The 25,500-nt window shown below is 45.0% G+C and overlaps 1 protein-coding gene across 1 annotated transcript in view; it reads left to right on the forward strand.

Moving 5' to 3' along the window:
- Positions 1–25,500, forward strand: part of LOC121291982 (granulocyte colony-stimulating factor receptor-like) — a 273,059-nt gene that overhangs the window by 69,028 nt on the left and 178,531 nt on the right. Inside the window, exons 6-7 of the mRNA XM_041213693.1 lie at positions 601–746; positions 880–1,036. Of these exons, the coding sequence (XP_041069627.1) occupies positions 601–746; positions 880–1,036 (303 nt within the window). The remainder of the gene's footprint in view (positions 1–600; positions 747–879; positions 1,037–25,500) is intronic.

Here is a 25,500-nt window from a genome sequence, read left to right on the forward strand (position 1 = left end):
ACACCACAGTAACTGGGACCACGACACCACAGTACCTGGGACCCCAACACCACAGTAACTGGGACCCTGACACTACAGTAATTGGGACCCCCAACTAGAGTAACTGGCCCTGAAAGTACGGTAATTGAGATCTTGACACGACAGTACCTGAGACTGCGACACTATAGTAACTGAGAATGCAACACTACAGTAAGTGGGACCCTGACACCACAGTAACTGGGACCCCAACACCATAGTAATTGGGACCCCCGACACCACGGTAACTGAGACCGCGGCATTACAATACCTGGGACTGCAACGTTACAGTAACTAGGACCCTGACACTTTGGTAACTGAAACTGCGACACCATAATAACTGAGACTAATACCACAATAACTGGGACTGTGACAGTATAGTAACTAGGACTCTGAAGTCTGAGATCTGAGCATCACAGAATGTGGGTCACTGGTGAATCTCTCAATATTGACTGGATCCAGGTCCTTCTCTGAATTTTTTATGTTTCCATAATTGAAAAAAGAATTGTACCATAGCCAGTAGTGCTAGGCTGTGTTCCTGTAATTTTTGTCCTGACTATTGTTTCTCATTTACCTTTGGATTAGTGAAGCTGGAGAGGCCTGTGATTCGCACTGTCCTAGCAGATCCTTTGAGCAGCCACTGTTTGATTATACACTGGGTGCTGGACATTAACTTGAGAATTGAATGCGAGTTGCAATACAGTGAACATCACAAACCTGCCTGGAGACAGGTTGGTACTTACTGCTTTCATGCCTTGTCCTGCTAGGAGAATTTCAGATGCAAAACAGCTCCTAACAACAGTTATGGAAAGTCCTGCATTTGGCTGAATGGATTCTGAACAGTGATTTATTCAATTTCCACAGGTGAAGGTTACAATCACTGCAATGCATAGAGAGCAGCATCTGTGCCAGTTGTCAGCGGCAACTGAATACCGAGTCCAGCTTCGTTGCATATTACTTGGTAAGATGAGATACTGGAGTGACTGGAGCCTGGAGCACACTGGACGCACTTCAGAGAGCCGTATGTACTGCAAGCATCACTGGTAGGGCTGTTTCGTCAATACCAACAGTGGACACTCATTGATCAACCAAAGATGCTGCTGAGATTTTTGAGTTTGTTTTTCGGGCGGGAATGTAAACTTTTGTAAAAAAAATTAGGTTTCTTAAAGATCTTTAGAGAACTATGGTTAAGCCTCAACAAGAGCATTGTGTCAGATCTGGCAGGGTGTTCAGGTCTTGGAGAGGGTGGAGAGGGGATTTTGGGAATAGTAGCTGGGATGAGGTAGTCTGGTTATGTGAGGAGACTGCATAAAGTAGGATTTACCCCTTAGAGCAATGTAGCTTCATTTTGACAGTTTAATGAAGGAGAAGTTCTTCCCAGTGGCAGAGGAGCTGTGGCCAGAGAACACAGATTCCATGGAAAACAAAAACAGAATTACCTGGAAAAACTCAGCAGGTCTGGTAGCATCGGCGGAGAAGAAAAGAGTTGACGTTTCGAGTCCTCATGACCCTTCAACTGAGTGAATATTAGGAGAGGGGTGAAATATAAGCTAGTTTAAAGTTGGGGAAGGGGCAGGGGGAGAGAAGTGGGGGGGGTGTGGTTGTAGGGACAAGCAAGCAGTGATAGGAGCAGATAATCAAAAGATGTCACAGACAAAGGAACAAAGAAGTGTTGAAGGTAGAGATATTATCTAAATGAATATGCTAATTAAGAATGGATGGCAGGGCACTCAAGGTACAGCTCTAGTGGGGTGGGGTGGCAAGACTAGCAGGGCATAAAAGATTTAAAATTAATGGAAATAGGTGGGAAAAGAAAAATCTATATAAATTATTGGAAAAAACAAAAGGAAGGGGGAAGAAACGGAAAATGGGTGGGGATGGAGGAGGGAGTTCAAGATCTAAAGTTGTTGAATTCAATGTTCAGTCTGGAAGGCTGTAAAGTGCCTAGTCGGAAGATGAGGTGCTGTTTCTCCAGTTTGCGTTGGGCTTCACTGGAACAATGCAGCAAGCCAAGGACTGACATGTGGGCAAGAAAGCAGGGTGGAATGTTAAAATGGCAAGCGGCAGGGAGGTTTGGGTCATTCTTGCGGACAGACCGCAGGTGTTCTGCAAAGTGGTCGCCCAGTTTACATTTGGTCTCTCCAATGTAGAGGAGACCGCATTGGGAGCAATGGATGCAGTAGACTAAGTTGGAGGAAATGCAAATGAAATGCTGCTTCACTTGAAAGGAGTGTTTGGGCCCTTGGACGGTGAGGAGAGAGGAAATGAAGGGGTAGGTGTTGCATCTTTTGCGTGGGCATGGGGAGGTGCCATAGGTAGGGGTTGAGGAGTAGGGGGTGATGGAGGAGTGGACTAGGGTGTCCCGGAGGGAACGATCCCTACGGAATACCACCAGGGGGGTGAAGGGAAGATGTGTTTGGTGGTGGCATCATGCTGGAGTTGGCGGAAATGGCGGAGGATGATCCTGTGAATGTAGAGGCTGGTGGGATGATAAGTGAGGACAAGGGGGACCCTATCATGTTTCTGGGAGGGGGGAGAAGGTGTGAGGGTGGAGCAATTTGACCAATTTGATTGAATTTTTCGAAAAAGTGACCAGGTGTATAGATGAAGGCAATGCATTTGACGTAATCTACTTGGACTTCAGCAAGGCTTTTGATAAGGTCCCGCATGGGAGACTGATAACGAAGGTAAGAGCCCATGGGTTCCAAGGCAATTTGGCAAATTGGATCCGGAATTGGCTGAGTGGCAGGAAGCAGAGGGTGAAGGTTGAGGGGTGTTTTTGTGACTGGATACCTGTGTCTAGTGGGGTTCCACGGGGATCGGTGTTGGGTCCCTTGCTGCTTGTGGTATATATAAACAATTTAGACTTGAATTCAGGAGGGTTGATCAGTAAGTTCGCGGATGTCACGAAGATTTGTGGGGTGGTATGTAGTGAGGAGGATTGCGTTAAGTTACAGGAGGATATAGACGGGCTGGTTAGATGGGCTGATCAGTGGCAAATGGAATTTAATCCGGATAAGTGTGAGGTGATGCACTTGGCCAGGACAAACAAGGCACAGGAATACCCAATGAATGATAGGACCCTGGGAAGTACCGAGGATCAGGTGTGCATGTCCACCGGTCCCTTAAGGTAGCAGGACAGGTAGATAAGGTGATTAAGAAGGCATATGGGATACTTGCCTTTATTAGCTGAGGCATAGAATATAGGAACAGTGAGGTAATGCTGGAACTGTGTAAAATGCTGGTTAGGCTACAGTTACAGTATTGCGTGCAGTTCTGGAACCCGCATTATAGGAAGGATGTGATTACACTAGAGAGTGTGCAGAGGAAATTTACCAGGATGTTGCCTGGGCTGGAGAGTTTTAGTTATGAGAGAGATTGGATAGACTGGGGTTATTTTCCCTGGAGCAGAGGAGATTAAGTGGGGACATGATTGAGGTGTATAAAATTATGAGGGGCATAGATAGGGTAGACAGGAAGGAACTTTTCCCCTTGGTGGAGGGATCAATAACCAGGGCGCATAGATTTAAAGTAAGGGGCAGGAGGTTTAGAGGGGATGTGAGGAAGAATTTTTTCACCCAGAGGGTGGTGGGAATCTGGAACTCACTGCCTGAAAGGATGGTAGAGGCAGAAACCCTCATAACATTTAAGAAGTATTTGGATGTGCACTTGCAATGCCATGGCATACAAGGCTATGGGCCTAGTGCTGGAAAATGGGATTAGAATAGATAGGTACTTGTTTGATCGGTGCAGACTCGATGGGCTGAAGGGCCTTTTTCTATGCTGTAAACCTCTATGACTCTATGTTAAGATCAAAGTTTTCAAGGTATGAAGGGGAATAGATAGGCCAGCTGGGAGGAACTATTTCCGCTGCTTGGGAAGCCTAGAACCAGGAGGCAGAGCATTAAAAATTAGAGTCAAACCTTTCCAGAGTGAAATTTGGAAAGACATGTTTATACAAAGCTGTCAAAGATTGGAATTCTGTTCCACAGACTCGATCAATGGTAAATTTTAAAACTAAGATTGCTAGATTTTTGTTAACCAAAGCTATTAAGGGATATGGGGAAAAGTTTGGTATATGGATTTAGATCACAAATCAGCCATGACCTCAGTAAATGCCAGAACAGGCTCAAGGGCTAACTGGCTGCCATCTTCCTCACAGCTTAATTTCCTTCTTAGCTCTACATCTTGAGCAAACTTTGATACCTTAGGAAAGCTCATAGAAATGATAATTTGGATGAAGTGAACCTACATTTGTCCAAGTGACTGTTAATTAAGGATTTGTGAAACAAAACAGGAAATAAAGCAGCATAGTAACAATCAGTCTGTAACTATTAAAGTTTGCAAATTATGTATCAACATACAAAAATCATATAATACGAAAATCTACACTGTAAAAATGTTATTATTTCATGTGCACATGTAGGTTTCAGTCAAGCTCTCCATTGCCCCCAGTGATAGAAGACTCAGCCAAGGCCGCCTCTTCCTTTTTCCTGGCCCAGGATGGCTCAACAAGTTGCACTTTGCCCTCTACAAATATAGTGGCCATTAAACTAGGCCTGTCACAGAGAGAAGCTCTGCAGCTGCAATCCTGCTCAGTGCAAACACAGGCCTAGTAGCCTCATATACGGGGTTTGTGGCCTAGACAAGATATTTACAAAAAACAAAGAACAAAGAAAAGTACAGCACAGGAACAGGCCCTTTGGCCCTCCAAGCCTGAGCCAATCATATTGCCCGTCAACTAAAACATTTTGCACTTCCGGGGTCCGTATCCCTCTATTCCCATCCTATTCATGTATTCAAGCTGCCTCTTAAACACCACTATCGTACCTGCTTCCACATCTCTTCTGGCAGCAAATTCCAGACACTCACTACCCTCTGCGTAAAAAACTTGCCCCTCACATCTCCTCTATAGTTTTCTCCTCTCACCTTAAATCTATGTCCCCCAGTAATTGACACTTCCACCCTGGGAAATAGCTTCTGGCTATCTACTCTGTCCATGCCACTCATAATTTTGTAAACTTCTATCAAGTCGCCCCTCAATCTCCGGCGCTCTAATGAGAACAATCCATGTTTCTCCAACCTCCCCTCATAGCTAATAACCTCCAGACCAGGCAGCATCCTGGTAAACCTCCTCTGCACCCTCTCCAATGCCTCCATATCCTTCTGGTAATGTGGCGACCAGAATTGCACGCAGTATTCCAAGTGTGGCCTAACCAAGGTTCTATACAGCTGCAGCATGACTTCCCAGCTTTTATACTCAATACCCCTGCCAATGAAGGCAAGCATGTCATATGCCTTCCTGACTAGCTTATCCACCTGCGTTGCCACTTTCAGTGACCTGTGGACCTGTACACCCAGATCCCTCTGCCCGTCAATACACTTAAGGGATCTGTCATTTACTGTATAATTCCTGCCTGTATTAGACCTTGCAAAATGCATTACTTTGCATTTGTCCGGATTAAACTCCATCTGCCATTTCTCTGCCCAAATCTCCAACCGATCTATATCCCGTTGTATCCTTTGACAACCCTCTTCACTATCTGAAACTCCTCCAACCTTGGCGTCATATGCAAACTTACAGCTCAGCTACATTTTCCTCCAAATCATTTATGTATACGACAATTAGCAAAGATCTCAGCACTGATCCCTGCAGAACACCACTAGTCACGGCTCTCCATTCAGAAAAGCACCCTTCCAATGCTACCCTCTGTCTTCTATGACCAAGCCAATTCTGTATCCATCTTGCCAGCTCACCTCTGATCCCATGCGACTTTACCTTCTGTACCAGTCTGCCATGAGGGACCTTGTCAAAGGCCTTACTGAAATCCATGTATATAACATCCACTACCCTTCCATGTCGATCATCTTTGTCACTTCCTCGAAAAACTCGATCAAGTTAGTGAGACACGACCTCTCCTTTACAGAACCATGCTGCCTCTCACTAATATGCCCATTTGCTTCCAAATGGTAGTAAATCCTGTCACAAAGGATCTTCTCCAATAATTTCCCTACCACTGACTAAGGCTCACCGGCTTGTAATTTCCTGGATTATCCCTGCTACCCTTCTTAAACAAAAGAACAACATTGGCCATTCTCCAGTCCTCTGGGACCTCACCCATAGCCAGTGAGGATACAAAGATTTCTGTCAAGGCCCCAGCAATCTCGTCCCTTGCCTCCCTCAGTACTCTGGGGTAGATCCCATCTGGCCCTGGGGACTTATCCACCTTAATGTTCTTGAAGACGCCTGACGCCTCCTCTGTTTTGATCTCAACATGCTCCAGGCTATCTACACACTCTTTTCTAGACAAATCGACCGCTAAGTCCTACTCTTTGCTGAATACTGATGAGAAGTATTCATTTAGTATCTCTCCCATTTCTTCTGGCTCCACACACAGATTCCCACCTCTGTCCCTGAGTGCGCCTACCCTTTCCCTGGCTACCCTCTTGCTTTTTACATATGTATAAAAGGCCTTGGGATTTTTCTTAATCCTGGTTGCCAGTGACTTTTCATAACCCCTTTTAGCCCTCCTGACTCCTTGCTTAAGTTTCTTCATACTTTCTTTATATTCTCCATGGGCTTCATCTGTTCCCAGCCTTCTAGCCCTTACCAATGCTTCCCTTTTCTTTTTGACTAATCTCACAATACCCTTCGTTATCCAAGGTTCCTGAAACTTGCCATGCTTATCCTTCATCCTAGCAGGAACACGCCGATTCTGAATTCTTATCAACTGATGTTTGAAAGCCCCCCACATGTCAGTTGTTGATTTGCCCTCAAACATCCACCTCCAGTCTAGATTCCTCAGTTCCTGCCTAATATTGTTATAATTAGCCTTCCCCTAATTAAGCACCTTAACCCAAGGATTCCGGTTATTCTTATCCACGAGTACCTTGAAACTTACTGAATTATGGTCACTTTTCCCAAAATGCTCCCCTACTGAAACATCGACCACCTGGCCAGTTTCATTCCCTAATACCAGGTCCAGTATTGCCCCTTCCCTAGTTGGACTATCTACATATTGTCTCAGGAGGCCCTCCTGGATGCACCTTACAAATTCTGCACCATCCAAACCCCTAGTACTAAGTGATTCCCAGTCAATATAGGGAAAGTTAAAATCACCCGCCACAACGACCCTATTGCTTTTACGTCTTTCTAAAATCTGCCTACATAACTGTTCCTCAATCTCCCACCGGCAATTGGGAGGCCTATAGTAAACCCCCAAAATTCTGACTGCACCCTTCCTATTCCGGAGCTCTACCCATATTGCCTCGCTGCATGAGCCCACTGAGGTGTCCTCCTGTCATACAGCTGTGATATTCCCCTTAACCAGCAGTGCAACTCCCTCACCTCTTCTATGTCCCTCTCTATCTTGCCTGAAACATCTAAATTCTGGAAGGTTTACCTGCCAATCCTGTCCATCCTTCAACCAATTGTCTGTAATAGCAATAACATCATAGTCCCAAGTACTAATCCAAGCTCTAAGCTCATCTGCCTTGCCTGTTATACTTCTTGCATTGAAACAAATGCATTTCTGAACCCCAGTCCCACTGTGTTTAGTAATTTCTCCCTGTCTGCCCTTCCTCTTAGTCCTACTGGCCATATTCACTGGTTCCCAGTCATTTATTTCACCTGCTGACCTATTGCTCTGGTTCCCACCCCCTGCCATACTAGTTTAGACCCTCCCGAGTGACACTAGCATGAAGCCTCCTCACCCACTTGACAGGTCCAAACGGTCTCCTGTGCCACAACCCGGAGAGAGATCAAGAGAAAAGCAGGACAATGGAAGGGCCGGATGTCATCTAGGCCTCAGTGGTATTGTGGGGCACAGTCTCGAAGGAGAGGCAGTTTGTGAATCATTCTCCAGAATATTTCCACAGGCCAGGGTGGCATGCTGTCTTAACACATCACACCTATGGGTCAGTATGGTTCCCTTCAGAGCAGAAACCTTCATGTCTGGTACAATCTTTGTGCCTTCATTCTAGGTAAGATATTAGGGACCCTCTCCATATCATTTTAAAATTCCTTGTTTTCAAATTCCTCCATGATCACGCCCCTCCCAATCTCTGTATTCTCCTCCAGCCCCAAAAGTCCCCAAGATACCAGTGATCTTCCATTCTCTCCTCTTAATCTGATCAAACTCAGTGTGGTGCTTGAAAGGGAGAAATGCAAAACAGCTTTATAATAGATTTATATGAGGCTGACTTCAGAGCAATAAAACAGAAACTGTCCTCAGTAAAGTAAATTAGCAGGGGTGTGGGCACTAGCTGATAGAAGCAGAAAAGAGGGATATGGTACATAAGGTGAGAACGTTGAAAAATGTTGGTAGTACACCGTTAGATAGATGCAGGTTAAGAAGGACTACAGGCATACAAGGATAGGTTTACAATGCATGTAAGCAAACAAAGTATGATGAATGAGGTTGATAAACAACAAGCACAAATAGCTGTGTGGGAATCTGATGTAGTGATAATAACAGAAAAGTTGCTTAAAAATGGTGAGGACAGGGTGCTTAATACATGCAATGATGCAAAGGGTCAGATTTTCATGGAGGGCAGGCAGGAAGGTTGAGCTGGGAAACTTCCTGACCGTACAGACCCATCTCATTTAAATTCGTCCCCACCCACCATATTATAGTTCTGGAGAGGTGGGTTGTGATGGGGGTCAGGTCCACCACATCCAGAGTCGGGACCAAGGTGGCGGATAGCCAGGCTGGCAGGCTACAATGACCGCTTCCACTTACTGGGACATCATTTGGTTTTAATGATGAATGTCAGCTTCTCAAACCCTCAACCTTCAGCCCCAATCCACCCCCCTTTTCCCCTTCATATTTTCCATAACCCCCTCCATGCCGCCATGTATCCTCAATGTCACCTTCCATGCCTTTTGATATCCTGCATGCTCCATCTGTACCCCACATATCCTCCATAACTGTTCACTTAATGTCCACCATGGATAGTCGTTAGGGTAACTTTGAAACAAACATTGAAAATTAAACATCTAACAGTCGAGTGGAACTGTCATTCTAACACGCCATACTGAAAAAAACTCTCCTTCAAAAAAGCCATTCAAAAAAACAAGTAAGCCCCCTCAAGCAGCCAATATGTTATAAAAATGAATAAACATCTATTTCACTAACCACATCAAAGACAGAAAATTATTTAATAACCTTGTAAAATTGTTTATCAAACTTTCCGCACAGCCACTTGCTGAAATAAGTGTTTCTCGAGTTTTTGAGACTCAACCAAACATTTATAATTGGCTTAGCGGTAACAAACAATTCCAGCCTTTTGAAATTGCAAAAACAGGTGGCTATGGTTTTTTCTAAGCTACATCAGATGGCCTGTCGATCAATGCACTCCAGCAGCAGCTGTTTATTTTTACTTCTCTAACTGAAATCTGCTTAAGGCTTTTCACTTTTAAGGGGATGGGGATTTTAATCACTTCAGAGTTCCCAAGCAGTGATCTCGTCAGTTTTGAACACATCTCAACACATTCACAGTACTGCACAGTACTGTAACGGTCAACTTATATAGGACAGAAGGCTATAATCAATCACTGCAGTAAAATATATATCTACCTTACAATACAGCATTGAAACTGACAGAGCAGAGTTTTTGTTTATATATTTCAAAGCCTGTCAGTGAAAGAATTCTAGGAGCATATGGCTGTGTTCTGTTGTTCGGTTCTCCACTTGCTACTGGGGCTCCCCCATGGCTCACAACTTTTTTCAGCTGTCATGCACCACGTCTTCTTATAGAAGGGGCCAACTCCAGAATAGTTGTGCAGAGGGTGGGGGAGGGGATGGACTGCCCGTTCCTTCAATGGAACTGGCAAGGGTGGGAGTGCTGCATGCGGGCAGGCTGCCCGCACCTTTGCCCTTGCCAGCAAAAATTGACTGAAACAGGAATCCTGGAATTGGGTCCCACCCACCCACCTACCCTGTTTAAAGGGCTCCTGAGTCAGCTGCAATTCAGTGAAAATCCATGCAAAAGAAGATAGCTTTGGAATAAAAGGAGGGTGGGTGGCAGTAATGATCGGAGAAATATTGTAGTGTTAGAAGGAGAAAAGGTCCTTGAGTGGATAGGGACAGAATCCTTTAGGTCAGAGCTGAGAGACAAAAAGAGTATGTAATGCTCCTAGTGGTGTTCAAGAGACTTCCAAATGGTGAGAGAGAGAGAGATAGAGGAGCGAATCTTCAGGTAAATCAGAGATGAACAAGAACCATTGAGTGGTGATATTGTGAGACTTTAAATTGCCCATATATAAGTTTTGATTGGTTTAGAGTTAAAGGTAAGGAAGGAGAGGAATATATGATATAGGTTTAGGAAAACTTCTGTATCCAGTATGTTCCGGATCCAACTGGAAAAGAGGGATTGCTGGACCTGGTGCTGAGGAATGAGGTTGGTCAGGTGGATCATGTGTCTATAGGAATCTTTTGGACAAGGGCTATCCTGATAAGGTTTATATTAGTAATGCAGGTGAGCAAGGAACCATCTAAAGTAAAATGTCTAAATTTGAAGAGGACTAATTCCAATAGGATGATCAGGATCTAGCAGAGGAAATTAGAACCAAAGACTGACAGGAAAACTACAACAGAAGAATGGGTGATCATTAAAGAGCAGAGGTTTGGGAATACAGATTCCGTACACTTCAACAAGAGTGAAAGCTTGACAACCAAAGCCAGGGCTCTTTGGGCCATGAGTGAGATATAAGAAACAGAAAAATAAAGGATATATGACCCATGTTAAGTGAATTCTTGAAACAAGAGCCAAGAACTAAGTAGAGAGAGGAAGTAAAGAGGAAAGTAATACTGGCAAGGAGAGAATATAAGAATAGAATGGCAGTTAACATAAAAGGAAACCCAAGAATCTTAAATAGTAAATATTAAGTGAGTAGTAAGAACTGGTATGAATCCTATTAAGGACAAAGAAGATAACAGGTGCTTAGGGGAGAGGTGCATGACCAGAACACTAAATGAGTAAGAAAAAGGATGCTGATAAAATATCAATAGAAGCAGAAATGGTAAAGGCATAAGTCATTAAAGGTGACAGGACAGGTTGAGGGAGCAGTGAATAAAGCATACAGTATCCTGGGCTTTATTCATAGGGGCAGAGAATACAAGAGGAAGGAGGTTATGCTGAACTTGTGTATGACACTATTTAAACCTCAGCTGGAGTATTGTGTACAGTTCTGGACACCACACTTTAGGAAGGATGTGAACATTTAGAGAGAGTGCAGGAGAGGTTTACAAGAATGGTTCCAGGGATGAGAAACTTCAGTTATGAGGACACATTGGAAATGTTGGGACTGTTCTCCTTGGAGAGAAGAACGTTAAGAGGAAATTTGACAGAGGTGTTCAAAATCATGAGGGGGCTAGACAGAGAAGATAGGGAGGAACTGTTATTGTTTGTGAAAGGATCAAGAACGAGAGAGCACAGATTTAAGCTGATTTGCAGAAGAAGCAAATGTGACGTGAAAAAAAAACTTTTTCACACAACGAGTGGTTCGGGTCTGGATTGCACTGTCTGGAAGTGTGGTGGAAGCATTCAAGAGGGCATTGGTATGGGGTAAAAGCAGGAGAATGGCACTGAGTCATAATGCTCATTCGGAGAGCCGGTGCAGACACGATGGGTTAAATGGCCACCTTCTATGCCATAACATTCCATGATAATGGATGGGGTGAAAATGTATAGAAAGGATGTGCAGGAAATGCTGGCTATGCTGAAAGTGATAAGTCACCCGGTTCTGATGGCTCAGATCCTAGGTTGCTAAAGGAAGTGCATATGGAAATGATGGAAGGGATTTCCATAATCTTCCAAACTTAACTAGGCAAGCATGCATAATAAGGCTTGGCTGAAAGCCCAGACTCCCATAAAAGGATTAAATTTATTGATGCAGTTGCAGAGAAGTAAAAACTTTGATTGACAATGTTATGATGTTATAATGAGCTTTCTTTTCCATTTGTTTTGTCAATAGCTCAATGTTTATTTGCATAAGATAATGCAATATTGAATGCTTATGACTTCTGTTATTGATACTTTAAAGATCTGATTGACATTTTTATAGGGTTGTAAGAACAGCATTTTTTTTAAAAGAAAATTATGAATGGGTGTTTATTAAGCAGTCCCACACAGCCATTGTTACTATAGGGTTCATTATTTCTGTACAGTGTAGACTGGGTGAATAGGCATGTAGGGGACAAGGGACCATTTGGGATGGGTGGGTGCATGAGTTGGCATGGAGGGTATGAGGGGCTATTGGGGTGGAACATAGGACTTAGGAGCAGAAGTAGGCCATTCAGCCCTTCGAGCCTGCTCCACCATTCAATAAGATCATGGCTGATCTGATTGTAGTTTCAACTCCACTTTCCTGTCTGTCCCCCATAACCCTAGACCCCCTTGTCAACCTGGTATTTGTCTAACTCAGCCTTGAATAATGCAATGACTCAGCCTCCACTGCTCTCTGGGAACAGAATTGCACAGAAACTTTTCTCTGAGAGAAAAATATTTTCTTCATCTCTGTCTTAAAAGGCATATCTCTTATTTTTAAACTATGCAGCCTATCTGGTCTCTCCCACAGAGGAAACATCCTCCTGGGATCCATCCGTACAAGCCCCCTTATGATCTTATATGTTCCAGTAAGATCACCTCTCATTCTTCTAAACTCAAATGGGTATAGGCCCAACCTGTTCAACTTTTCCTCATCCCAGGAATGAGTCAAGTGAACCTTTTCTGAACTGCTTCTAGCGCAATTATTTCCTTTTTCGAGTAAGGGCCAGATTCTTGCATTCTGAAGTCTAAGTTTGATGGTGGGAGTGAAATTGAGAGTGATTTCCACTGGGGAAAATGTGATCTCGCGCTGGTGACCTCATTACCTATCCACCCATGTGGAACATGGTGAATCTCATGGCGGGAGAGGGCAGGAAGTGTCCCTGACATCACCTCATGGGGTCAAAGGTCTGGTGCCATATTTAATGCACCTGGAAAACCATTTACTCACTGAAGGCCAGGAGCTTCAGTTTAGCTATTCTGTCCCAGAGAAGAAAGCAATGTGTGGCCCCACAATTCAGCGAAGCCTCCCTGAAGGTTCATCAGGAAAGGCGAGAGGTGCTCTTTCTCAGTAGTGGTAACTGGAGGCCATCCCATTGGTGGCCTGTACAGAGGTCACAGTGGAGGTTAGCACCCATGGGGCCTGCCAAAGCAGTACCCAGTAGCGCAGGAAGAGGATGAATGATCTGCTGCAGGGTAAGTACACCATCTACTCTCACTGCAAACTCATAACGGCATCACGTAGTGTGAGTGCACAGGGATGTCAGACAGGAGTTTGGGGTGCAGCACTCACCAGCAGATGGGGCATGTGCACTGAATGTGAACCAGCCACTTCATGTGCTCAATCTTGTATCAATTGCAGGACAAATTGCTTCTTAATCACTTAATGGGAGCCTTCAGGAGCTGCAATAGGCATGCTGCTCCCAAACTGCTCATGTACCCATTGTGATGACACTCAATCCTTCTGTCTTTCTGCAACAGAAGAATGACCACAACAGGCAGGAGCGCTCAAGACCAGAGGCGACATCCCAGACATTCAAGTCCTCACCCTTTGGAGGAGGAGGCTGCTCAGCTAACCAGGGAGGAGCAGGACTCTGCCTGTGCTGAGAGCAGATAGAAATCTGCCAGGAAGCCAGTGAGGAAGCAGTTGTCAGCTATGGCCACAGAGTTTTTTTTAAAATTCATTCACAGTCTTCTCTGGCTGGGCCAGCATTTATTGCCCATCCCTAATTGCCCTTGAGAAGGTAGTGGTGAGCTGCCTTCTTGAACTGCTGCAGTCCATGTGGTGTAGGTATACCCACAGTGCTGTTAGGAAGGGAGTTCCAGGATTTTCACCCAGTGACAGTGAAGGAACAGCGATATATTTCCAAGTCAGGATGGGGAGTGACTTGGAGGGGAACTTCCAGGTGGTGGTGTTCCCATGTATCTGCTGCCCTTGTCCTTCTAGATGGTAGTGGTCATGGGTTTGGAAGGTGCTGTCTAAGGAACTTTAATTAAGGAGCCTGCTTAGACATCCACTAAATCTTTATTTTCCTCATTCCAGCTACTTGTGAGAAAAGGGGATACCCACCATGGGTATCAGCCACAGCACCATCTTCATCCTCACCTCTGAGGAGGATGCCTCAGAAACCCCAGAGGATGCGCCATCATGGCCTTCACCTGCACCCTCCACCAGCTCAGAGACCTTCGCCTTGGTGGGCGCACATTCTAGAGTAGGCTTGGGGTCACAATCTGGTGAGCACATCACTGACACATGGTGGTGGAAGTGACTGCCGAGGTCTTTGACACTTGGAAGACTGCTGGAGACCAGGTCCCTGCTTATCCCCATGCAGATGATGAGCCTCTGGACTCAGCTCTAAGAGACCTGTCAGAGATGCAGAGACAGGAAGGCGAACATCAGGCAGAGATGTCAGAGGCCATACGCAGACTGGGCCAAAGGCTGGAGGAGTCCATCCAAGTTCTGTCTGACGTTGTGGCTTCAGCATGTGAGCATTTGGCTGCCTCCATTAAAAGGGCGGCAGCCGCCTTGGAGACCCACATCCAGCAGAATGCACAGTGGCTGCCAGACTTGCGCTCGGACCTCCACTCCACCGCTCTAGCCATGGGTGCAGTGCAGCAGTAGCTGGACGAGAGGGGGATGGGCTCCTTCACCACCCTCCAGCTTCCCCTTCTCCTCAAGGAAAGAGGGAGCTGCCATCGGGAACCCACAAGGAGAAGGAGTGCCAGCCAGACACCCAGGGGGCTACATCCCAGGACACTCCAAAGGTGTCCGGTCGCTCCACCCCTCCTCTGCCAGTGACCCCATCACCTCAGCAGATCAGGCTGAAGAGGTACACCCGCACCTGAGCTAGAGACCCTTGTAGGCTGGGGCCCTCTAGGCCTCTGGCCATCAAAGGATGCCTGCAAAGTCATCGCAGTCAACAGGGACAGCAGTCAGCAGGCTGCCTCCATCTCAGTTGTGGATGTCGGAGCTGCATCTATACATAGTAATAGGAAAAGGAAGGTAAAGAAGCTTTGAAGGCACACATGTAGCACAGGTATACAACCGTTGTATATACTTTGGCACTTGTAAATATATGTTCACTTGCACAGTTGGGAAGTCTCCTGGGAAAGGATTTTTAGGTTGGTGTGCAGGCGTAATTGGTGGGCCCAGGAGCGGCCTGGGAACGGACCACTGCCTGTGAACGGCCCCCAACCGTGATTTCACGTTGGCCGACAATTAATGGCCAGCAGCCTGAAGCATGCGCTGACATGCTCAGCGATGCCGGGATGGGGGCAGGAGGAGGGTGGGTGCTGATGTAAGCGCGGGCATGGGCGAGCGTGGAGTGAAAGCACCTGAATGCAGAGAGCAGCCTCAGGGAGCTGAAGACTTTAAAATAGTTAAATAAAGATTGTAAAATCAGAACAAAAATGTCCAAGCATCACAGTTACCTGAACATATACATTATAAAAATTCTGTCTGTAGATTTTTATTATTTTTATTTAATAATGGAAACCTCATTCCACCCTTGGATGAGGTTTCATCAAAAATGTGAAGTCCGCCTGGCGGATTTACCTGTCCGCCAACCGTGAAGTTGGACAGATGATGAAAAATCGGGGACACTTGGAACTTTAATGAGTTTAATTGCCTTCTTCATTGTGCCCACCAACTAAAATATCGTGCGAGTACGGGGTGATGCTGGGACACTCGCCTGGTGTCAACACATGTAATTTTATGCTTGAGCGGGTTGGGTACGTGTACACACGCTGACCTGAAAATCCCGCCCCTGGATTCCATCTAGTTGCTTCAATGGTCACAGGCATTTAAGGGTCTGGAATGTTGGCCCCCATCAGAGTCTGATAATAAACTCCTACACATTCAGTTCTCTCATATTATCAACATCAACATTACTCAATAATCCCATAATTAAGCACCAGCTATCATTTTGAGTGTGCACCCTGGGCAAACATCATACAAGCCATTACTTGCAGCTCACCATGTTCTGAGATCTGAGAATGTGTTCAGCGAAGTCATTGCATCTCCTGCTTCTGTTGCCCTGATGTGAGAAGTGGGTGGATATGAGGAGTACTCAGGGGAGTTAACTATGCTTTGTGAGTGGCAAGGAACACTGTAGGTGCAATTTCAGGCTTGGAAGAGTGAAGTTCTGCACTTAATAGCAGTAGAAAGCCAGAAGCTGCCCTACATGTCAGCAGAAAGCTGTCGTGGGCATGTCCAATCATTAATGGCAGGGTCATGAGGACTCAAAACGTCAACTCTTATTTTCTCCGCCGATGCTGCCAGACCTGCTGCGTTTTTCCAGGTGGTTCTGTTTTTGTTTTGGATTTCCAGCATCCACAGTTTTTTGTTTTTGTTTTTATATTAATGGCCTTGGTTATTTGTCTTTTTGAGCTAACATGCAGGTGAAGGTTGCAAGTAAGGAGGCAACGGGCATGTTAGCCTTGACTGAAAGAGAGATTAAAGGGTTGTACGTGTAGTTGAATGAAGCCTTTGTCAGACTGCACATGGAGATTTGTGTCATCTGCTTGCCTCCTTATCAAGGGTTGCAGTAGAGCTTGTATGAAGAGTTGCAACTAAAGTGCATCAGATCTCAGGACTGGGATCTTAGTCCATGAGGTGAGAGAGTGAGTAGAATCGGCCTGTATGCTGGACCATGCCGAGGACTGTGAGGCTATCCGTGTGAACCATCAGCAGCTCTAACAGGGCTCTACAGGGTCCTTGCAGGAAAGACATTTACCTTGATTGTGTTGTCCAGAATGATGGATCACAGTCTCACGCTAATGCTAAGGCCATTTAAGACTGAGACTTGTAGGAGCCCAGAGTGCTTGCTACTCAGCAAGGCACAGTGCAGGTGAGGCACTCTCAGTGAGTGGACTCAAAAGTAGCCTCAAAACCTTTTGGCAAGATAAAGATGTCAAAGAATATGGGTTTACTACAGGTTAATAGCGATCGGGGGGTAGGAACACAATCTTCCCTAATCAATCTGTGGAGGAGTGATCTCGAAGGGCCAAATGGTCTCTCATGCTACTTTTCCCTGTGGATCCATCTGTCTGGTTCCATCTGAAAGATGTCTGCCAGGTCTGCCCCCCACTGGGAAAAGGTGTGAGGGTGACATAACTGCAACCTTGCCAAGGTAAAATTTGATATTGCTTCCAAGTTGCCATGCACACGGACTTTGTGAGGACGTGGGAAAGATCTCAATTTTACTTATGGGTGCCCAAGGTCACAAGGGAACAAAGTGTTTTGCAGGTCCTAATGCGCACATTTAGTGCCAGGGCCCTGTACGTCAGCACAGTTTGGTGCATGCAAAGGATCAAACTCCCAGCGGAGCAGATGGTAACTGGTACAATTTAATTCGTCTATCGTAAATCAAGGTACACTAGAGCAAAGTATAAAATCTGAAACCAAAAAGGAGCTGGGGTCTTCCAGCCAGCAGATGATAGAAAACCAGATATTAAAGGAAATGTCTCGGCAGCTTACCTTGTCTGGAATCTGTTAGCTATCAAATTGTCTCCGGCCTGTCTGCCATGTCATACCCTTGCAAAGGCCTCTGCATGTGGCTCAGTAACATCCTGGCCCTCAACAATTCCCTTCACTATTCTCATCGTCAGAGGAGACATCTCAGTCCTTCATGTCTCCCCCAGCCAAGATATCCCCCCCTTTGCAGGGTGAAGTTGTGCAGGGTGCTGCAGACAACAATGATCCAGGACACTCTCTGTGGTAAGTATCGGAGAGCCCCATCTGAGCAGTCCAAACATCTGAATATCATATTTAGGAATACTATCGTCCGCCCAATCGCATGTGAAGGCATGTGCGGTATTATACCTCTCCTCAGCAGCACTCTGTGGATGGCGAACTGGTGTCATCAGCTAGGTCTTTTGGGGTGTATCCCTTGTCCCCAAGGAACCAGCCCTAAAATAGCTGATGCCCCTAAAAGACCTGTGACACCTTGGATTGAGTCATGAGAGATCCCTGGGAACCGAGCATAAACTTGCAGGATTTGCCTTCTGTGATCATTTATCAGCTGTACATTCAAAGAGTTGAAATCTTTCCTATTGATGAATGTGACTGGCTGTTGCCAGGGAGCTCTGAAGGCCACACGTATGCAGTCAATAGCTCCTTATACTTGCGGGTACCTGAGATTGCTACAAAACCCAACAGTCTTTTGGGATCCATGTGGAATTGGACAAATTGATACACTCTCCTGAATAGGGCATCTGCAACCTTCCACATGCACTTGTGTGTTGCTGACTGAGAGGTGCTGCACAGGTCCTCAGTGGAGCCCTAGAAGTTTAAGGCAGTGGTGACCTTTAATGCCACTGGTATGGGATTGTCTCCAAGTCCTTATAGCCGCAGGTCATTGTGGACAAGCTGGCAGGTGTGTGCAACCACATTCCAGAATGTTCTAATGCATCCCTTTCATTGCATTTCACTCATCTGTAGATAGCTGCACCACCTAAGATATACTCATGATCGGGCCAGTACTCGAGGTCGCACTGGCACCTGGTCGCCAGCATCCTTAACCTCTTGAGGCTCCGCTGTGTCTTCCTGTTCAGGCCGTTACTTCTCTTGCCCCTGTGCCAACCTGTGCCTGTCCCTCCTCCTCCTCATATAGTTGAGAGTCGGTAGAAAGGCAGGGTTGCCTGGAGCCTGCATGATCCAGGCCTCAGTGGATCTCATAATGAATTGTAGTAATCAATCTAGTGAGCATTTCCAATTCAGATTTGCCTCCACCTCAGAGCCACCAGGCCAGGGCTAAGACCTGTGCTTGGCTTCTGTCCAGACATGGCATCCCCACACCATTCCTTCCAGGTGAAAGATATCCTGGAGGAACAGAGATGAGTGTTCCTCCCATTCATACATGACTGTGCATGGAGACATTGCTTCTTGAACAGTGTGATAAGAGCCATGTGCGAGATCTCTCCCCCTAACATTATTTAGCTTGCCTCCATTACCCTTGAAACTCTATAGAGAGACTATTGCCTTGGCAACGTAGAAAGACTTACCACATGAGTCCTTGTCAGCCATGACCCTGAAGATTGGAGCATCTACCAGTCATGCCCCTTGGAGGCATCTGTCTCCCTCCCACCCTTTACCCCTGACTTGGACAGCATTTGGCAATTTGCATTGAATAACCAGGAGATGGCAAACTGCACAGAATAAGCAGCAGCTCCTGACCTTGCTGGGATCTCAATGTAATGAGACCCATGCATCAGGGAGCAAAGCTGCTACCTTGTGGGATTCACCATGGAGAAGAGAACACAATTGAACATTGAGAACACAATCTCATCAAGTTGCCTCATGATTGTGCTCAACTTGAACTTGGCCGAACCAAAAATACCCTCTTCACACTTTGAGGTGTCACAGTTTTACATCGACTGTGTTGCGTTGTTGAGAATCAAAAAACAGTGCATGTTACCTTTGAGATTCGCTCCACCAATCTCCACTCATCCCCTCAACCAACAACTTCCCCCCATCACCCATGACACACCCAATATAAACTTTCCACTCCCCTCTGTCACCATTAAACTGCCCCACCAATACCCTTACAGCTATTACAATGACCCTCCACATGCCTTCCCTTCCCTGCACCTATTACTATCACCCTCCACATGCCTTCCCTTCCCTGCACCTATTACTATCACCCTCCACATGCCTTCCCTTCCCTGCACCTACTACTATCACCCTCCACATGCCTTCCCTTCCCTGCACCTATTACTATCACACTCCACATGCCTTCCCTCTGAGCCTATGACTGTCACTATTTCCACTCTGACCTTGACCCACCCCGTTATCCAAGCCACCTGTTTCGTCTGCTTCCGTGGCCTTTCCCCCATCCCCATGAAATCCTCAGCTACCCAAATATCACCCTGACCTGCCACCCTACCACATCCCACTCCATCCTCTCACTGTGACTGTTCCCTCCGCTGACCAATACCCTCAGTTCAACCCCCAGGAGCCAATTGTAGACCGTACCAACTGCACCCTCTCAGACCATTTCTCTCCCACCATCTTTGCCTGGAAACCCAGCCAGCCACAGGAACCCCAGACCAACAATCAAGGGTTTTCCCTCCATCCCACGTTGCTGCACCCTCACATTATTTCTATGCCTCCCTCCCTGCCCTGGACAGTCTCTTCCTTCCCTGGACAGCCTCCCCTTTTGCCCTGCCCCCCTTTGCCTGCCTCCTTTGTCCAGCCTTCACACAGCTTGTCCTACCAGCCCCTGATATGAGTCAAGTTGTGAGTGGTCCACAAGAAACCTGAAGCAGCATCTACTCTCCTCAAAGTTGTGAAAGGATTCAAGCTCAGCTGGTGCACGCCACTTATATACATTCGTAAACGTGAATGTGAATATTTTAATTTCTGACCTAATTTGGACAGGGAACTTAATTTTTGATAAGGTGGCCTTTTAATAAGCATGCATGACATGCTAATACATGCAAAAGAACTGCCCAACGTTGTTCATCAGAAGCTTGACCCATCTTTAACCTTCCTTTTTCATCCTGAGAATAGAATTCCTGAAGTTCATCCTAACATTGGGAAACACATTTTTGGCCTCACACTAAATTAAGTTTCTCCCATGAATGAAAACTGTACACAGTACTCCAGGTGCGGCCTCACCAAGGCCTTGTGCAGATGCAGTAAAACATCCCTACTTTTATAAAAGCAAAAAACTGCAGATGTTGGAAATCCAAAACAAAAACAAAAATAAAAATACCTGGAAAAACTCAGCAAGTCTGACAGCATCTGCGGAATAATACAGTTAACGTTTCGAGTCCATAGGACTCTTCAACACTTCTGTTGGATGGATTAGTCAAGGCATGGATTAATCAAGGACAGTCAGCATGGATTTGTTAAGGGAAGGTTGTGTCCGACAAATGTTAGAACCATATCCCTCAAGACTGAATGTTTTGTTTATAAATTAGAAGGACATGGCCTTTGGATGCTATCCTAGGATTTTTTTTTAAAGTTCATAAGTTCACCTTGGAACTTTCAACAAGCTGGCCTCTTCCAAGAAATCAGCTGGCCTTTCTGGTACTTGAGGAAGATCTGGTTGTTTGCTTTGAACAGCGATCACTTTAATTTACAGGGAAAAAGATTGAAAAGGCAAAGGTTGGTAACATGCAGGAAATCACATGGGAGAGAGAAAAATGCTGTGAACCTGCTGGTTTCAAAGGCATTCTTGTTGAGGAACAAGCTGGGAAGGAAGGCTACCCTAACTGACTCCATCTCTCTCTCTACCTTGACTAAAATTGAGTGTGGCTATCAACCTGCAACTGGAGAGCCTCCATCTAAGTGTGACGAGTCTGCATTCGGTGAGAACTTCCAGACGTCCACTGGGACCAGCGGTCTGTCTTCACACGAGGGAACTCCAGGCCAACAGCATTGAGACCCACAGAATGGTTACGATGCAGAAGGAGGCCACTCAGCCCATCATGTTTGCACCAGCTCTTTGAGCATTTTAACCTAGTACTAATCTCCTGCATTTTCCCCGTAAACCTGAACATTGTTTCTATTTAAATAATCATCCAATGCCCTCTTGAATGCCTCAATCAAACCTGCCTCCTCCACACTTCCAGGTAGTGCAAACCAAACCCCAACTACTCGCTGTATGAAAAAGTTTTTTCTCACCTCACATTTGCTTCTTTTGCAAAACACTTTAAAACTGTGACCTCTGGTTCTCAATCCATTTACAAGTAGGAACAGTTTCCCCCTATCTACTCTGTCTAGACCCTTCATGAATTTGAAGACTCCTGTCAAGTGTCCTCTTAGTCTTGTCCTCTCCAAGAAAAACAGTCCTAACTTCTCCAATCTTTCCTCATAATTGAAGTTTCTCATCGCTGGAACCATTCTTATAAATGTCTTCTGCACTGTCTTCAACGTGTTCTCATCCTTCCTATAGTGTGGTGCCCAGAATTGTACACAATATTCTAGCTGAGGTCTAACCAGTGTCTTACATAAGTTCATCATAATCTCCCTGCCCTTATATTCTATGCCCCTATTAATGAAGCTGAGAATACTTCAGAAACAGCTCTCTCTACCTGCCCTGCCGCTTGTGGACCTTATCCTTTATTTTATAATACCCACCCTCTAAAGCCAATCTCTGCAGAGAGATTCTGTTTGTTAGTCCTTTGTTTGCCTGTGTGTGTGCTGGGGGAATTCTTTATTCCCCAATTACAACTGTCTGCTAACCAGTACTTGCAACTTGTTAAAAATATGTTTTGTTTTATAATACACAATCATTCTGAATTTTTTGAATGATACCAGTAGGGGAAATAGACAATTGTCCATTTTGGTGAGAAAATTAAACTTTTAAATGAATAGTATGGCCTGCGGAGTAGTGGGGCTGGATCATACGCGCACTCTTCCCATCCCGGTTGTAACACTAATTTGAATAAATTTTTGAGGCAGCAACAAGGAGGATTGATGAGGGTAGTACAGTTGATGTAGTCTACATGGATTCTAGTGAGGTTTTTGACAAGTCCCACGTGGCAGACTGGTTAAAAAAACAAAAGGGATCCAGGGGAATGTAGCAGGATGGATACAAAATTAGCTCAGTGGCAGAAACAAAGGGTAATTGTTGACGGGTGTTTTTGAGACTGGATGGCTGTTTCCAGTGGGGTTCCACAGGGCTCAGTACTCGGTCTCCTGCTTTTTGTGATTTATATCAATGATTTGCATGTAAATGTAGGAGGATTGATCAAGAAGTTTGCAGACCACACAAAGAATTGACTGTGCAGTAGGTAGTGAGGAGGATAGCTGTAGACGGCAGGAAGAGATCAATGGACTGGTCAGGTGGGCAGAAAAGTGGCAAACGGAATTCAACCCAGAGAAGTGTGAGGTGATGCATTTGGGGAGGTTACACAAGGAAAAGGGTTATAAAATAAATGGGAGGTACTGAGAGGTGTAGAGGAAGTGAGAGACCTTGGACTGAATATCTATGGATCCCTGAAGGTAGCAGGAGATGCTGATAAGGTGGTTAAGAAGGCAAATGGAATCATTTCCTTTATTAGCTGAGGCATAGAATATAAGAGCAGGGAGGTTATGCTGGAACTGTATAAAACATTAGTTATGCCACAACTTGAGTATTGTGTGCAGTTCTGGTCACCTCACTAAAGAAAGAATATAATTGTATTAGAGAGGGCACAGAGGAGATTTACGAGGATGTTGCCAGAAGCATGAGGCATGAGTGCTAGAGGGCCTAAAATGTAAGCAACCGATGGGATGCCATCCCAGAGAACCGAGGCTGGCCTTTTAAATACCCTGCCACGACACTTGGCCCCCACTGTGGCTGCGTCCAATCTGCCTCCAGGGAGGCATGCCATGCCACCCCACCTCTCCAGAGCAAAAATTGGGTCCACCGACGCGGGTTTGCTGAGTTGGGAAATCTCCTGACTTGAACTCCCACCTCAGTATTGAAAATCTGGCCTGTTAAGTACAAAAGCAGGGAAATTATGCTGAACTTTTTAAAAAGCTCTGGTTAGGCCCCAACTAGAGTATTACATTCAGTTCTGGTCACCACACTTTAGGAAGGATGTGAGGTCCTTGAGAGGGTGCAGAGGAGATTTACCAGAATGGTTCCAGGGTTGGGGAATGAGAGATTTAGCTACAAATTAAGTTGGAGCAACTTGGATTTTTCTCCTTGGATAAAAGAGAATTGAGGCAAGATTTGAATGAGGTGTACAATATCATGACAGGTTTGGATAAAGTAGACATGGAAAAAAATGTTTCAGTTAGCTGATGGTACAAGGATTAGTGGTCGCAGATTTAAAGATTTGGGCAAGGTCTACAGGAGGGATGTGAGGAAATATATTTTTATGTAGGAAGTTGTAATGTCCTGGAACTCGCTGCCCACGAGAGTGGTGGAGGCAGAGACACTGAATGATTTCAAAAGGAATTTGGATGGGCACTTGAATTGTTATGGGATAGAACGGGACAATGGGACTGATTGGATTACTCTAAGCCCCTTAACTGCTAAATGTGATATTGTCAGTGAAAATAAGGAAATGATGAACATGTTGAATGATTATTTTTCATCAAAGCATTTACAACTGAGGAACAGGATGTCAGACATCCCAAGGAAACAAACATTGAATCAGGGACATGAACTCTCAACATTAACTTCAGCAAAATTACAGTAATACAGAAAATAATGGCACTCATGGCAAATCCCCAGGAGCAGGTAGTTTTCATCCAATGGTTTTAAAGAGCGGGAACATTGCAGATATCCAAAATATAATCTTCCAAAGTCCTCTCGATTCAGGAACGTTCCTTCAGTTCAGAACACAAAAGCTAACAATGAAATATTTTACAGGCACATCACTAAAAAGAAGGACCATGTGGAAATAGGACCATTAAGCGGTAGATAGGAAATTAACACAGGTAGTGACAGAGAGGTGGAAGAAATAGTTACTAGCTCTGGTGTTTACAGGGAAATAGAACAGCTAGATATGTTATTGTATGATGAGAAGGGTAATAAGTGCATCTGAAATAAAAAAGGGTATGTACTAAATAAGCTGGACAAATTTAAAGAGGATAAAGCATCCTTTATTTTAAATGAAACTAGGGAAGAAATAGCAGAGGCATTACTATTCACATTTAATAATCCATTACAAAAAAGTTTACTGTGAGAGGACTGGTCGATAGCTGATGTACTTCTTATATTTAAAATGGGGGTCGACCAGTCAGCTTAACATCTGTGGTAGGAAGAGTAATGAAATCTGGACGAAAGGAGAGAATAGAAGAACATCTAGAAATGAGGAATATGATAATGAATAGTCAGCATGGATTTCAAAGAGAAAATCTTTCTTGACAAACCTTATTGAGTTTTTGAGGAGGTTACAGAGTGAGTAGACAATAGTAATGTTGTAGATGTAATTTATCTGGATTTTCAAAAGGTCTTTGATAAAGTGTCCCATAATCAACTAATGAATAAGGCACAGAATGTGGTGTCATGGGACAAGTGATAGAATGGATTGCTAGCTGGCTTCAGTACAGGAAGCAGAGAGTGGGAGTAAAGGGTCATTATTCAGAGTGGCAGAAGCTGGGAATTGGTGTTTCGCAAAGATCAGCACTGGGACAACTGCTGTTCACAATTTATATTAACCATTTGAACTTTGGAATGAAAAATGCAATTTCTAAATTTGCGGATGATACTGAGCAGGATTGTAACAAATTACAGGAGAACATCAATAGATGGGCAGAGGGACAAATAATTGGCAAATGAAGTTCAACACAGATAAATATGAGGTAGTACAGATTGGTGGGAAAAATAGGGAGGTCACTTATTACTTGGAAGGTGTGACTCTATGTGGGGGTAGAGAAACAGAGGGATGGCAGAGTACAAATACATCAATCACTAAAAGTTGCCCACAGCTAACAGGGCCATAAAACTAGCAAGCACTACTTTTCATTTCTAGAGATAGAACTGAAAAGTA

This window comes from Carcharodon carcharias, chromosome 19, assembly GCF_017639515.1.
Source record: "Carcharodon carcharias isolate sCarCar2 chromosome 19, sCarCar2.pri, whole genome shotgun sequence".
In the NCBI taxonomy this organism is placed as follows: Eukaryota; Metazoa; Chordata; class Chondrichthyes; order Lamniformes; family Lamnidae; genus Carcharodon; species Carcharodon carcharias.